This window comes from Oenanthe melanoleuca, chromosome 7 (genome assembly GCF_029582105.1).
Source record: "Oenanthe melanoleuca isolate GR-GAL-2019-014 chromosome 7, OMel1.0, whole genome shotgun sequence".
Taxonomy (NCBI): Eukaryota; Metazoa; Chordata; class Aves; order Passeriformes; family Muscicapidae; genus Oenanthe; species Oenanthe melanoleuca.
The window spans coordinates 9,560,899-9,577,247 of record NC_079341.1 but is presented as its reverse complement, the minus strand read 5'-3'; the positions used below and the strand labels follow the sequence as shown (position 1 = coordinate 9,577,247).

Below are 16,349 nucleotides of genomic sequence, written 5' to 3'. Positions count from 1 at the left end.
CCGAACCCGGCACCCCCGCTCCCTCACGGCCGGGCCCCGCAGCGCCCCGAGCCCCGGCACCCCCGCTCCCTCACGGCCGGGCCCCGCAGCGCCCCGAGCCCCGGCACCCCCGCTCCCTCACGGCCGGGCCCCGCAGCGCCCCGAGCCCCGGCACCCCCGCTCCCTCACGGCCGGGCCGGGCGCCGGCGACACCTGCCGCTGAGGGCCGGCTGGCCGGCAGGGGGCGCTGGCCGCACGGAGGCGCTCCCGCCAATCGCCGGGCCTCCGGGCGCCGCGGCTGGGCGCGGATTGGCTGTTCTGCCGAGTGGGCGGGGCCTGCCGCTCGCGCCGCCGGGGCAGCCGCTCCCACCGGGTTGCGCCTTTCAAACGGCGAGAGACGGCGAGAGAGCGGGAGCGGCGCCGTGAGGGACGGCGGGCGGCGGTGAGTGTGCCCGTTCAGGGGGAGAGCGGGCAGTGTGTCTAGCCATGGGCTGCGGTGGTGTGCTGCTGGCTGGGCGCGGTGGAAGCGCCGTGCTGCCTCCCCGCCCGGTGCCTGTGAGGGGAGTCGGGGCCGTCCCGCGGGCACCGGGGGCAGTCAGACCTGTCCCCCCGCCGCCCTCCGTGGTCCTTCGCTGCCAAACATCTTCTCGGCCCGGACCAAGGACTCGACGTCTTTAGAAAGGGTTAAAGGAGCTGAGTTTTAGCAGCTAAACTTCCCTAGTTTAGTGGGAAGCCTTTTTCCCCCTCATAGCTAGTTGAATCTCATTCTCCTGAGTAGATTAAGTGCCTCTTTGTGGGTTTCTGCCTATTATGGATATAATATTCTTATATTCTTATATATCTCATATTCTTGATGATTCTGAGGTAAAAAAAGGAGATGTGGTGTCTTACCGGAGGAAAAATGTCAAGGCAACGTGAGGCAGAAGTTCTGTACGAGTGGTGATGTGAAATGAAGGCTTACGTAATAAGCTCGGTAATGGTAATAAACTTGATTGTGGTAAGCTCTTAATCAGTGAGGCCAGTTATCGAACACAAATGGTTTTCTGCTGAAGTACAGCGGGAAGAAGATACAGTTTAGGAGTTAAAGTTATCGGGAGAACACAGCCCTAAGGAGAGTCACGTAAAATTTCAGACATCAAAATCGTCCTCTTAAATGGTAAACTGTCATATAATTGTGGGAGAAGGAATGCTTGCTGGTTACACAGTGAGTCAAAGACTTGTTTATTATATTGTATTGTGACCTTTTCATAATTTCTAAAAGAAGCTATTTCCTGCATATCAGATGATACTTAGAAGATATTTTTAAACTGTGCAGTCTGGGCCTTTTTTCTGCTAAATCATGTACAGTGGTTTGAATCCAAAATAGTTCTAATATGAATATCCATGTTCCATCCCACATGGGAATGTGAACAATGCTGGATGGGTACTGGGTTACATTTGGATCATAACTAGTTCGAGTGCTCCCCCAGAAGTGTCTGACAGTGCATTTCTCTCATTTAAACTGCAAGTGTATTTTTGTGAGTTTGCTAACTGTCTCTGAGTTGTAATTTGCTTTTTTTTTTTTTTTTTCTTTCACTAATAAAGATAAACCTGCTCTTTATCTTAAATATGCCATCAATTAATACTTCTGGTATCCTTCAGTAACCTTTTTCTGCCTTGCTTTTGCATTTCACCTGAAGAGATGCTTCAGGCCTATGCATGTGAATACCAAACCCTCAGTATTTTAATTTGGTTTTTTTTTTTTTTTTTTTTCTTTTCACTGTAGTAGAAATGAGGTGGGTGGGTGTATCTTCATAATGTGCTGTTCTACTGGTTTATTAAGGTAATTTAATCAGGATTACTACATCATTTGATTCTAAATGATCTGAACTTGCAAAGAGAACCTTGTCCATTCATGCGTCTCTCTGACAATTAACTCAGCCTTAAAAAGGAGACTTAGAGGAGCTATGAGTGAGTGTAATAACAAATGTGAATATTCCCACTGGGAGAAGAATCCCACTTTGTCCTGTTGTTTGTCCTGTACCTATTACTGCTGTGTTGCAGTTAACAAACAGGAAGGAGTTTTGGTAAATTCCCCCAGGAACAAATATCTGTTAAAAGTGTGAACTTAAAGGAAGTGTGGAACTTACCCAAAATCCAGAGAAGAGTTTCAGAAAGATGAAAAAAAGGTACATCTCATTAATAGTTAAGTAGCTATTAGCATTTTTATTAGAACTAAAGCTTATCCCTAATATCTTATGGATATGCTCCAGGGAGAATAAAAACTCCCAACTTATCTCGAGTGTTTACATTATTAAATTAGCATGTCTTGATTAGTATTCCTTTCAGGTTTTATTTTTACAGTGATTAAATGTGTTATTTTCAGGCTGCTGCTGAACAAAGTTCTGGCTATTCTAGTTTTATAGCCCTAAACTCACAATATTTATATACTTTCCTGTGCTGTGATTATGGAATTTCCAAAACTCTAATTGTTTTGCTTCAGCAGGTGACTGGTAGAAGAGCAAGACCTGCTCTTGACAATGTCAAGGAGAAAGCTGGAGAATAAAAGCCTTTCTGGCTTGTTGGCCACATCTCTGCACACACCAATCAAGACAGATAACTTCCACAATTTTTATATGCTTGAGTCAAAAGAGCTAGGAAGGTAAGATTATTCCTATTTATTTTATTTGAGCAAGAGGGATTTCTGCTGTGAGAAAGTTCTCTGTACAACCAGGCAAACTGTTATGGTAGCAGATGGAGAATGAAGTATGCCCCTCTTCTTCCCTGTCCCCTTCTTTAAATCACAGTGGGATCTTTAGGGACCAGGAAAAGGGACAGTGAGGCATAAATTGCCATCCTTTTCCATGTCAGAGAGATCTGGAGGGTTTTCATAAGCACAGAGATTCGGGATTATCTTCTTTTTCCTGCCTAGTCCACATAGATTTCAGGTGTATGGCCTAAACAACAGATGGCATGGGGTGATACTGTAAGACAAAGAATGAGGATTTTGAGTTGGTTGTCCCCAGGGTGTTTGGGTGAGTTTTCTGAAGTCCAGAAAACAAAGAACTTTTCTCTCCCCTTTCCACCCTCAAGCAGTTAGACTGAGTTTCAAACAAGCTGCTGTTTCAGAGCAGTTTTGCAGCTTGCTTCTCTTGCTTTCATTTGCAACAGTAAAATAGGAAATAAAACAACAAAGCACCCCAAACCCTTGGTATTTATGATACTGTTTCAGACACGAAGTGATGAAATTGGTGGGTTAATTCATACCCTGAAAGTACTCAGTGGATTGGGTGCAAAGCCATGCAAACACGATGCAGTGATAGTGTTTCCAAGCTCCCTGAACAGAAATGTGCCGGGTCAGTCCCACAGCTGTGCCTTGCTCTGCTGCATAAGGATCCTTTGCACCTGCAGCTCCTTCTGTCAGCAGAGGTGCTCTTCTGCATGTGGTTTGTGAGCTCTTCAGCCTCCACTGTTCTCTTGGGTTTTTTCCTATTTTTCTAGCATGTGCTTTATCTGGTACACTTTTATAGGAGTGCACATTGCAGCCCGTAACTTTCTTCTTTTCTTAACTTTTGTCAGCTCTGCTTTTGAATTCTAAGCTCTACAGAAGCAGTTTATATGCAGCACCCTCTAGAACTCAGGTATTGTTCCAATGCTGGATTTTCAGACTTTGCATACTTGTGAGATGATGTCTAAAGCAAACAAAAATGTAATTTTGTGTGAATTCCAGAACAGAGTTTTTAACTTTTTCTGTGCTTGCAAAACCAGGCATAACCAAATAAGTGCAAAAATGCAAGAAAAAAGGAAGCAGAACTCTGCTTTACAAACATACTTGTCTTGATTTCTTCTGGCCTAGCTACATGTATGTTTTAGAGTGTATAATGCTTTTAAATGATGTCAAATGCATCTTTTCTTTGTAACCTCTCTAAAGGATTCAATATGCTTTAATTTTCACTTGCAATTTTCTTTTTCCTGTTGAGATTATGTAGTAAATAATTCTCTTGTTCTCTGCTTAAGCTTCCCAAGCCCCATTTCTTTCTCCCACACCCTTATCTGTTGGGTCCTTTGGTATTTAAGACACTGACTCATGAAGCTGGCAGGTTAGGTTCTGTTTAGTGGCTTAAGTAGTTCTGTCCCTGGTGTGTGCGTGGCTTGGCTTCTTTTGAAGTTAGTTAAATTTCTGTGGTTTCTGAGCTGAGATATGAAAACATCCTGAAATCAGTTTTTCTTGTAGAGCTGGGCTCTGAAGGGGGCTGGTTACACAGGCAGGAGTGGGAACTGTTCCCTTGCGTCAGTGCAGCACTTCCGAGCCGACTTCTTTTGTGTTTCTGCAGCAATTTCCACAGCTCTAAAAGACTTTTTGGTCTTATTTTTTGCCTTAATTTTTGCCTTAGTTGGCACGCTACTGATAAACAAGTGGAAATTTTTACATCTCAAATCTGGAGATATCACTGAGCCTTCAAAGTTCTTAAACCCACAGCAGCCGGAAGGAAGATGTGCCAGAATTACTGGGGAAGATCTTGCTGTTCTCATGAAACTAAACTGGTTCCCCTTTGTTGATTTTAGAGACACTTTTGTGGCTGGCAGGACTGATGTGATGCTAAAAAGAGAATGTGAGCTGGAGTGGGGAGTGTTTTCAACTTGAATGTGTTATGAAATTGAGCTCAGTGACTTCAAATGCTCTGCAATACTGAGCTGGGTTAACAATTGGGCAAGAACGTGGCTGTTTCAGGCTTACAAATAGTTGCTAAGGTGAAGAATGTGCATGTATCAGACTAAACAACTTTCACCTGTGAAGTTTAGTGCTTTTAAAAAAGGATAAAGAAAATCTACAAGTAATTGATGTTGAAATAAATGATGGAAGGACTTTTGTTTAATTTATTTTTAAGTTATTGCAGTATGATTCGAAGTAATCTTTAAATATTTAATAATTTAGGCACTTTTGTGCAGTTATTTGCAGAGGTTTGTTTTTTTGTTTGTTTGTTTTTGTTTTTTTTTCTTTGTTTTTTTTTTTTTGCTTGAGGTGGTCATCCCTGTTTTGATTAAATACTGAAATAAATTTTTTTTCAAAAAGTACTTGTTGTTTGTTTTTAAGAAAAGTTCCTTTTAAGCACCAGAAAAAAGGCAAAGCCTGCAAGGCAGTGTGGTACTTACTACTAAAGAAGCTAATTTAGTTTAAAGAGCACAGCTCAGAGAGCTCATTCTGAGCTGTTTCATTATGTTTGTTCTTAGTATGCTGTGGTAACAAAAAATAGAGGTGGACAGGCTTTTTTTGAAGAGATAAATGTAGATTGTGTACTTTGTACATAGCTTGATACTGTTTTTAGAACTTTACTCAGTTTATTGCAGCCTTTCAAGTTGTTTTTCTGTAAATAAGGTTTCTTGTACCATTTGAAAGCACTTTGCATATATGCAACCAGGCACTTCTGGGAATGCAATATTAGTGGCTATAAAACTGGGTTTTTTAGGAGTTTGTAACTTGGCTTAAAAAATGGCAATTTTTTCCTCCTAATTTTTTAAAAGATCAGCTTGGTGTTTTAACTACAGTACGTGGTTTTCTTCTAGAAACATTTCCTTGCCAAAATATGTTTTTGTTTCTGTACCTAAACAGCTGGCTAGGAAATAAAGCAACACACTGTCTAACTGTAATTGAGGAAGAGAATGCTAAGTGGTGGGTGCTTTTCTATTAAGATGTTTTGAAACATTTTGCAGATACCTGGGATTTTTGTAGCAGTACTGCATGGTTTGTGGAAGGAAATTCTCTTTATGACTAAATTTTTTTTCACTGAAAACCTCCTGCCCCACCCATGCATTTAAATGTGCTTTATTTTCCCTATTCATTCTCTGCATTTCACAGGGGTTTGCTTTGTTTATTGTCCTGTATGTGTTCTAATGAGGTTGAGGTTTTTTTAATATCTTGCCAGCCTTAACAGAGCTATGGGCAGCCTGGTAAGACCTCATGGCCAGCTCTGCTTTTAAGCAGGAGGTTTTTAGAGACCTCCAGAAGTCCTTTTCAGCTGAATTATTCTGTGAAGTGAGAGTGTCCCTGTAACCTGATACTCTGATATAATGTTTAGCTAGGCTGTATAAAGGGAATTTTACTGGGTCTCACCAGAGCTTCATCTAGCTTAGTATCCTCCTACAGTGCCTGCAAGTGGATGTTCAGGAAACAGTGTAAGAGCAGGCCAAGCATGGCATTTCCCAATATATTTTTGTTTGTTTCCAATTATTTGCTATGTCTCCTTATTTCTGATGTTAATTTACGCAGTTTTGATTTCCTGTATCTCAATGTTTTCCCTTTTATTTTGTAGAGGAAGATGTGCTGTGGTTAGAAAATGTATAGCTAAATCCACAGGCCAGGAGTATGCAGCTAAATTTTTGAAGAAAAGAAGAAGAGGCCAAGACTGCAAAGCAGAGATCCTGCATGAAATTGCTGTCCTTGAATTAATGAAATCCAATCCTCGCATAGTAAATCTCCATGAAGTCTACGAAACAGCAAATGAAATCATCTTAGTGTTGGAATAGTAAGTATGCCTTCATCACACATTCCATGTTTGTAGGGAAAAATCTTTCAATATATTAATTTTTTTTGCATGAGTTGCCTGAATGCCCAGAGGGATTGCAACAGTACCCTGTATACGTTATGCTAATCTTTCATTATAATATGCTTTATATTTTTCCTTTAAGGATGTTTCAGGCAATCTGACTGGAAATAATGTTCTTGGAATACCATAGAAGGTTCTGAGTGCTTTGATGCAACTTAGATCACAAAAAAAAAAAGTCACTGATAACAAATACACAGATTTCAAAGAGGTTGAGCACACCTATGCCTGTAAACTTCAAGTTAGCACTTGGCTTTTTTTGGTGACTGAAGACTTACTTTCTTTGTTTTGAGCTCCTTAATTTAGTGGTTTTGTTGTTTAAAACTGACTTTTGGAGCATTTTCCTAAAAAAATCCCTTATTTTTTATGCATGTCCCCAAAGCTTTTTATTAGCTGTGAAAAATAAGTTTAATTTGGGAGTTGAATTTGCATTATCTATCATATTTATTGTATGTGTAAATTTTTGTGTAGAATGTAAGGAACAAAAATAGAGCCTGTGAAATAAATTTTTTCTAAGCTTTAAGTCTCATGTATAAAATATTTGAACTGCTGTTAATGGTGGTCTCTGTACACCATGATACGTTCTTTGGAAAATTTGAAGGAATTTAGCTACATTTTATCTTAAAAAGCCTCTTTTCTCCTGGAATTAGATGACCCCTAACATACTATTTGTTGTTCTAAGGTGTTTTTTGCAAATGGTTTTCTGCAGAGCTTTTAGCTCTTTACCCATCTGGGTGCCCACCCATCCAGATCATTATGTAACTTGAATGCAGGAATACTGTGGGAGCCAGTGCTGAAAACCTTGTGAGAGTTGAAATTCATGGCATCTTCTGCCCTTCCCCTCATGTCCACATTGCCATAAAGTCACCTAGGGGAGGCATTACTGACACCCCACTTAACCTCAGGGGGTTTGTGGCTGTGTTCATTCGTTTTGTCCATTATCTGAATTTTTAATGGACTCTCATTTTGTTAGCAATGAAGTTTAGGCTCAATGATCTGTAGTTTTGAGGAAGCCATTCATCCTTGAGAGAGACTTCAAGCACTCAGAGCAGGCTGAGTAATGATCTCAAACCCAGCCTGAAAGGAGACAGCTGACACTGCAGCCAAGTGTAGGAATAACTCTCAAACCACAGGAACACAGATATTTCCATGCAGCTTTATGCTGCTCTGAATTATTTATGAACTGGTCTCATGGAAGAAATTTTAGATTTGACTTAAAAAGAAAGGCTTCTTTGATTAAGGACTGATGATAGAACTCAACTTCTGGAAGGCATCTTCTTGCTTGAGGGGACCAGAGCCTTATGAGGTTACCAGTTAAAGTCTTTTTGCTGTTTCAGGCTATAACGAAAAAAAAAAGCATAATAGGACTTTTTTTTCCCTTTTCTAAGTGTTTATTTAAAGTGTTTTAGTGTAAATATGTAAAAATAAAAATATTCCCAGCCTCTCTGATATTACAGATATATGTTAGATAAATATGTGCTATTGAAAACATTTTTCCTCACTTAAGTTTCAAAATTTAAACTTAATACGTAGGTGTTCTTGAATGTGTTTCAGTGCTGCTGGAGGAGAAATATTTGACTTGTGTGTCCCAGATCTGGATGACAGAATTGGTGAAAGGGATATTGTAAGGCTTATAAGGCAAATACTTGAAGGACTTTGCTGCTTGCACGAAAACAATATTGTTCATCTTGATTTAAAGGTGAGGCTGCAGCAGGCTGTGTTTTAGCACTTCAATTTATTATATTAATCAAAGTAATTTATTAAATACAAAAAAAAGATGAGGAGAAAAAGGAGATTAAGTGATATTAAAATGAGATTAAAAGGATAGAGGTTAAATATTTTTAAATAGTATTTAGCAATAAGTATTACGTATTTGTCATTTAGTATATTGGGCTTTTTTTTCAGGTTGTGTTTTATTAATTAGGAATGCAATATTTTCTATTCTAGCCTCAAAATATTTTGCTGAGCAGTGTCAATCCTCTTGGTGATGTAAAAATTGTAGATTTTGGGATGTCCCGGAAGCTTGAGAATTCCAGTGACCTGCGGCACATCATGGGAACAACAGAGTATCTCGGTATGGAGGGGCTGCTTCACAGCATCTCGTGGGCTTTTGAGAAAACAGGAGCAGTTCATGTAGCACACTTAGCAATTTACAAGCTGATAAAGAGCATCACAGGACAAGGCAACATGTTTTGAGCTGGTTTTTTTAAGATCAGTCAGTAAATGTTTGCATCAAAAAAATCCTGAATTATATCAATAAGTGCACCTCTCAATTTTTGTACTGTAGTATTTGCTGTGATACAGGCTGTTAAGTTATTCTGATTAGAATTGAAATACAACATTAGCATGCACAAAGAAATGTTCTTTGAATTAATGTAAAATCTTTAATGTTATTCAGTATGATGATTTAATGAGATTAAAATATTCCTTGGAAAGGGAGAGATTGCAGTTTAACACTTGGCCCTCTCTGAGGGACAAGTTTCCTTTGTGATTTGCCAACACTCAATATTAAGAGCTCCCCATTCTGCAATGAATGACTTGCTACCTAGGCTATGCTAACAGCCACTGTTGCTAAAATGGGCTTGGTCATCTTGTTTTGCAGTTTTGACATACTGAAGGCTTTATTCAGTCCCCTTAGAAAGCTGTATAATTCAAAACCTCTTAGGAGAAACGTTTATGTGCATGTATCTGATTAGAACACATCTTGAAACTTGGATCAAGTTCAGGCCATGCAGTGCCACTTCAGTGTGAACTGAGTAAACATCCGTGTCTAGGCAAACGGAAATAACTTTTTGCCACCCTTGTGGCTTGGAAATAATAAACCTAATTATTGAGACTACATGTTGAGTCTCATAATAATGGTTGTCAAAAGAATGCCAGAAATGTAGTCAACGATTCAAGGCCATTTGAATAAGATATTTATTAAAGCATTTTTCTTCTCCCCAAATCTTTAGCTCCAGAAATCTTGAACTATGATCCTATTACCACAGCTACAGACATGTGGTAGGTTTTGATCTTCATTTCACTGAGGTTTTGTGGGACCCCTTAGCAATCTAGGGGCCTGATGCAGTTTCATCTGGCTTCCAGGAATCCCCTTCTGTTGGTGGGATGGCTGAAAGAGGGAGGGATGGGAGGGGAAGAGGCCCTCAGGATGTAACTCAGGGCTTACAGGAGTTTATGGGTCTGTTGCACACTTAGTGGGGAATGCAGGTGGCTTCTGAACCTGTGTAGGATAGGTGTTTGTTCTGAGGGAATAACAACAGTGGCTGGATAACATACTTTAGGTATTACTTACTCCTGGGTCACATGCTTCAGGTATTAGCTACTCTAGGACACTTCCCTCCCTATTTTACATTGTTAAATAATTTTTATAGTAATTGTAAGAAGGATGTAAACTTCATACTTCTTATTTTTAGAGAAGTATCTACAGAATGAATCATAAAAAATTACAAGTACCGTGAACTGACCCACAGCTTTTTCTGGCTTTTTAATTTTATGAACTATGTTAAAGACTAGCTTTGAAATGTTTCCTTTGAAAAATGAAATAAAATCTTCAGCATCTTTATTAATATTTGCTGTTAAAAGTTGCTAATTGCTCCTTTGAAGCCCTCAACTCAAAATAGTAACTAAATCTGTTCAAGAATTGTTTTTTAAATCATGTATTATTTGCCTGCTTTTGTGGGGGAACATAAAATACCCCCATCCATGTTCTGCTCACAATGACAAACCCAGCAGCTGTGTGTTTCCACACTGTAATGAGTACTAAATCCTGATCTATCAGATTGCAAGAATGTTTTTATTATGCATCAAGAAACCATCTTAAGATTTAGAATAGATTGCATGATCCGTGGTACTCATGTTCATGTTCGTGGGAGACACATCTCAGCTAGAAGAGATGGTAACACAATTCAGACGTCAAATGTTCATAGAGGTTGATTAAAAGCCTTTTCTGTCACCCAGAATAGCAGTGAAAGATGGATTTTATTTGCCTTCAGATTAGAAAGTCTTGTCTCTTTTGCAGCTGTCACCCAAAATTGCCACATGTCCCAAGAGTGGGCTGTGTAATAGTGGTATTTCCTTTTCCTAACAATCTCAGTAGGAAGAAAAGGGTATATTGAAATTAAAGTTTTAAAATCACTTCATTGAGATATATACACACATCTTTTGCTTTTGTATGTATGTGCAGTCATGCTTGAATCACATAAAATTGAGGTGTAACATGTTTGCTGTAATTCTGAGTGTGTCAGGAAGTTTGATCTGCAGCACATAAATATATGCAAGATGTATTGTTTCGATTCTCTAGTAGCTTTATACATTTTTGCTCTTTAGTAGGTTTATACATTGTGTTCTTATCTCAGGAATATTGGTGTTATCTCATACATGCTGCTGACACAAGAATCTCCATTTGTGGGAGCTGATGTTCAAGAAACTTACCTTAATATATCTCAAGTTAATGTGGATTATTCAGAAGAAACATTTTCATCAGTTTCGCAGCCTGCAAAAGACTTCATTCAAAAACTTCTCATAAAAAATCCACAGTAAGTAGCAAACTCCTTCTGGTAAGAAACATAAATTTGTGGAGCACATAGAAAAAGTGAATGTTAATTTATGTATTTAATTCAGTGATAAGATCAGTTGGATCTTTCACAATGCATTGGTATTTTCAACTGGATAGTTAAAAGTGCAGGTTTATGCTTTTCCATAATGTGTGAGAAGAATATTGAATTCAGTGTCTGGCTAAAATTGTCAGATATTATTTTTATTATTTTTGCAGATAATGTTATTACTAGTCGGGCTTGTTCTTTGAGGTTTTTTTGGTTTAAGTTTCTTTAAATTTTCATTCAGATGACAGATTTTTAACAGATTTTTTTAAAGTATACTCTAGAAAGGTCACATTCTTTAATTATTGTAGTATGGAAAGGTTTTTTTTAGTATTGGTGAAACTGACTTGAGCACCTTTCCCTTTTTCCCCGGAAGGGACAGGCCCACTGCAGCAGACTGCCTCTCCCATTCGTGGCTGCAGCAAGGGGAGCTCACACTCCTGTGCAGCCCTGAAGAAATTTGCTGCTCCTGTCAGCTGCCAGGACACACCACCAAGTGCTCAGAAGAGTGGAGTGTGAAAGGCATCTGCAATGGCAGCTGCAGTGACAAGGAGGACAAGGAGAACATTCCGGAGGACAGCAGCACGCTCTCCAAACGCTTCCGCTTCGACGATTCCTTGCAGTATCCGCCAGACTTCGTGACAGACTTTGTGTGCTAATGTGTCACACAGACTTCTCATGAAGTGAATTCAGTATAATCTGTTCCAGTGGTGAAAAAAGGTTCTGGCTTGCCAGTTCATGCAGATTATTGGCATACTGGAAATGCACTTTGATTCTTTTATGCTGGTGCCTCCTTTTCTATCCATTGCTGGCAGTGGATTTAACTCCTGAGGGATTGGAGTTGTTGTGCCAATGAAATTAATTATTTTTTTTAAGAAGATATAATTAAATATTTTTGCACTTTTCAAGTTCTAGTCAAAAGATGGTACTAGAGTGAAGAAACTGAAACCTGCAAATGAGTTTAAACATAGCCTTTGCCAAACAGTGGTTGAACACATGCATGCTTTTAGGACTACTCTTAGTAAGAAATGGGGAAGGGAATGCAGGGAAGCTGAATCCTGCTGGTTTACTGGAGTTGCTTGCTACCGTTCTCACCACTTTAAATAGAGGCTAAATTTGGTATGTTTTGGGACTCTGGTACATCTGTTGGGGCCTTTTGGAAATCGGTTTTCCCTCTAGGATCACTAGTAGTTCTGCCTTATAGATCTGGTCTACTTGGGCATTATCAGGCATATTCTGTGTGGTTATGCTGTGTTGGATCTCTGCAACACTTGGCATAGAAAATGGGTATATTGTCAGTCCTTGGGCTTGTGGTCCTTGGCTTCTTACCATAGATTACATTTGAAGATGAGGTTCCTATGCTGATGTGAATATTTGAACTTGGTGGTTTGCTTTTATGAAATCTCCAAAATAGTATAATCTACCTCTACTGATTTTTCCTTATCTTAAAAAAAAAACCAAAAAAACCCAAAAAACCCCACACAAACAAGCCCCAAAACACAAAGCCTCTAGTTAAAAGTAGTAGAACTGAGTAAACTGAAAATAACCATTTTTACCAGTGAAACTGCAATTAAGAACTTTTCTCTGTGCCCCTCTATTGTAGTAGTGCATCCTGCTGTCAATTACTGTTGCCCTTAATTACTCAGCTTTGTGCCTTCTCTGAGAAATGGACTGCAGTGTGTTAGTATTTAAAGACAAACTACCTAATAATTGTTTTAAGCCTTTAAAATTTGTTTAGCTAGTGGTATTTTTTAAAGTTCTGTGCCTTCCACTTGTTTCTGGTCTGAGGTAATAATGCCTATGTCAAGTTTTGTCTTAGAGCAAATGCCAGTTGTGCCTTAACAGCCTGAAACTAATGTTCATAAAATAAACTCTTTAATCATAACAGAGGCTGGGAGCCTTTTTGGGCAGTGAATTTATTAAAACTCTTACAGATATTTTGAAAGTAAATGCCACTTTAAAATATTTTGGGATTTTCCACTCCTCAAAGCTTAAATTTAATTGTCTTTGAATTGGATTTGTTTTCTGCAATAAAATACCACAATCTGATAATCTTTTTCAAGTGTGCCTGTGGATTTGTCAGTAGTTGGGCAGATTGGTATTTTGGAATATGATTGAGAGGTGAACCTGATGAGCAGTGAAAGGTTGTGCTTTTTCTCTCTTCACACAAGGAAAGAGCAGGTTTTTCCCAAACAGGTTTTAGTATAAGGTGTCACCATAATGCATGGGGGGATTCAGGACTGTTGTCTTGGTTTGGGGGGATGCTCACATTGACAAGTGGAAAGCAGACTGAGGTGTAAGGGGTGTCAAACTTTTCAGCTTGTGTTTGTCAGAAGAAGGAGAAGTTCTCCAAGACTTAATTTCATGTGAAATGAAGTAACAGGTTTGTTCAGCAGAGACCAAGCTGGGTGTAAGTGAACCACACCAGGTTTCCTCTGTGTATTAACTCTCATGGAGCTTTTTTTCAGTGTTTTTCAGTGACTGTATATATAATTACAGAATTACTTTGCCAGGAGGCAGCTGTTGGATTGTGCTCAGGTACTTTATACCTTTACTATTAAAAATCCTTGGCTTTTCTCAGTTGGAGTCTTACCTGACCTTTTGATTTTTTTTATTTTATTTTTTTCCCCACCATCATGGACTCCATTTGAACTGGGTAAGGTAAAAACACAAATTATTTGATACATATGTAGAAAATTTAAGATAAAGAAAAAATGCCAAAAAGCTGTGTAGATAAGGGTAAAAAAGAATGTTTAAAAAATTGTTACAACTTAAAATTCTGCCAAAATATTCCTGAATTGAAATTACAACTATCTTTTAGCATCTAGAAAATAAAGCTGATAGCATATGCCAGCACTTTATGAAAAAGCTGTTATTCCTTAAGATTTTTATCACAGTATCTGATGTTTACATTTCAAAGTACTTTAGAGGTAACTTATCTTTAAATAATTGGTGATTGATTTTATCCAAAGAATCTAAGTTTTGAAGACTTTATTTGTATTTTATATATACTTAAAATATACCTTGAATCAGACTGTATTTGGATAAGTGCATTTGATTTATTTTAAAATATTGTTATTCAAATTAATTCCAATTGAATGTAAATAGGCAACTGTTAGTCTGATTTGCTTCCTGCCATGTTTCTGGGACTTTCCAAATGTGAAGGAATGCTGAGTAACATTTTCAGATGACTGAAGTCATACTTCTATGCAGTTCATGATCTTTTTAAATTAAAAAAATAAACGTTGCCATTTTTTCAAAACTTTGATGTTTTTGTTTATTCACAGAATCAGAGGCTGGTTGAGGTTGGGAGGGACTTCTGGAAGTCCAAGTCCCCTGCTCCAGCCATCCCATCTAAGCCTTGCTGGCCAGAATGATATCCAGATGGCTTTGGATCTCCAAGGAAGGACACTTGTCTCCCTGTGCCACCTGCTGCAGTTCTCAGTCATCCTCACAGTAAAAGTATGTTCCTGTGCTCACATGGAGCCTCCAGTGTGTGCCACTCCCTCTTGTCCTGTCACTGCCCATCCCTGAGTAGAGCCTGGCTCCTTCTTTGCTGCCCAGCTTCAGATGATGATATGTGTTGGTAAGAGTCTCCCTGAGCTTTCTTCTGGCTGAACAATCCCTGCTGCCTTCTTTCCTTGTAAGAGAGGTGCTGCAGTCCCTGAATCCTTTTTGGACTCCCACCTATGTCTGTGTGTCTCACTCTGGGCACTGCTCCTGTGTGAGTAAAGGGAAGGGTCACCTCTGTCCCCTGCTGGTGCAGCACACTGCTGGCTCCTGTCCAACTCCAGCACCCCAGGGCCTTCTCTGCAAAGGGGTTTTTCCAGCTGGAGGGCTCCAGCACAGATCAGTGTGTGGGACTGTTCCTCACAGCCCATCTCTCCAGCCTGCAGAGGTCCCTATGGGTGGCCACAGGACCCAGGTCAATCAGCCACTCCCAGTTCTGTGTCAGCTGCAGCCTTGCTGAGGGCTCTGCCCTTCATTGAGCAGGATCTTTGTCAGAGGCCTCGCTGAGATCTGCTGCTCTCCCTCCAGCTCCTGGCAGTCTTGTCACTGCAGACAGTTGCTCAAGTCTGACTTCCCCTTGCTGAGTCCATGCTGACTACTACCACTGAATCATGAACTCAGCAGCTCACTTCCTGGAACTGTTCTCCATGTGTCTGGGGCTTATGTAGAAAATTTTGGTGTTCCTATTTGTAATGATCTAGTTATATCTTGCTGTACTTAATGAGATGATACTTTTTTAATGTTAAATCTTTGTGCTCTTTCTGAATGGCTATGTAAGACAACTTAAATGCAATCTTTAGTATACATATTAACTTCTTAGGGCACTAATGGTACGTTTGTTTCATTTTCAAGTAAATTTCAGTCAAGTAAGTGGCTGAAATAATAACAAACCCAAAACAAGTGTCTTTTAGAAAGGGAATTGCACTCAAAAGAGGGGTTAACTCCTGGTGGCCTGGATAGTGTATTTCTTCCAAAGGCATCTTTCATTGACAAAGCTTTTCCATTGTTTGAAATGCACAAATGGGCTTTCTTTTTAGTGAAAGAAACAGTGTGTTCATGTGGTTGTTTTGGTGCTGCAGCATTAAGTTCAGAAATTATCTGAATATTTACATTTCTTGCAGTGAGAGCTCTTATCAGGAATGATGCCTATTTTTTAACACTCAAGAAAACAAATTATTCTGTTTAATGGTGGTTTGACACCATTTGAAATTTCTGCCTTTTGAAAAGTCCTAAGAAAGGAGACACCTTGGAGAAATGCATCACAGTGGCTTTAAACTGAGAGTAGAGGTAGATGAGATAATGGAAAGAAATTCTTGACAGTGTGGCTCGTGAGGCACTGAAACAGGTTGCTCAAAAAAGCTATGGATGCCCCATCCCTAGAAGTGTTCAAGGCCAGGTTGGATGGAGCTCTGAGCAACCTGATCTAGTGGAAGGTGTCCTTTCCCACGGCAGAGGGTTGGAACTGGATGATCTGTAAGGTCCCTTCCAACCCAAACCCTTCTATGATGATAACTGACCCTCTTCTTACCAGCACAGCTGTGTTTGTACTCTTGCCAAGTGAGGCAAGTTGAATTTGAAAAAATATTTTGTGAAATTGGGGCAAAACACAAGTGTGCAATTACTGTGTTTGTTTCAGACAATACTTGTCCTAGGCATAAAGAACCCGGCAGCTGAGGGC

The 16,349-nt window shown here is 39.6% G+C and overlaps 1 protein-coding gene across 5 annotated transcripts; it reads left to right on the top strand.

Moving 5' to 3' along the window:
- The first annotated feature begins 332 nt into the window (after nt 1-332).
- Nucleotides 333-13,218, top strand: STK17B (serine/threonine kinase 17b). 5 transcript variants are annotated; one of them, XM_056496632.1, is made up of 8 exons: nt 333-421; nt 2,462-2,620; nt 6,270-6,482; nt 8,115-8,259; nt 8,508-8,634; nt 9,515-9,563; nt 10,919-11,098; nt 11,538-13,218. In XM_056496632.1, exons 2-8 carry the CDS (start codon nt 2,499-2,501, stop codon nt 11,818-11,820), a joined length of 1,119 nt encoding a protein of 372 aa, XP_056352607.1. In that variant the 5' UTR covers nt 333-421; nt 2,462-2,498; the 3' UTR covers nt 11,821-13,218. The 5 variants fall into 5 exon arrangements, with proteins under 5 accessions (XP_056352607.1, XP_056352606.1, XP_056352608.1 ...); XM_056496631.1 differs by having other exon boundaries at nt 334-421; nt 2,465-2,620; XM_056496633.1 differs by lacking the exon at nt 333-421 and adding an exon at nt 994-1,183 and having other exon boundaries at nt 2,465-2,620.
- Nucleotides 13,219-16,349: the final 3,131 nt, after the last annotated feature.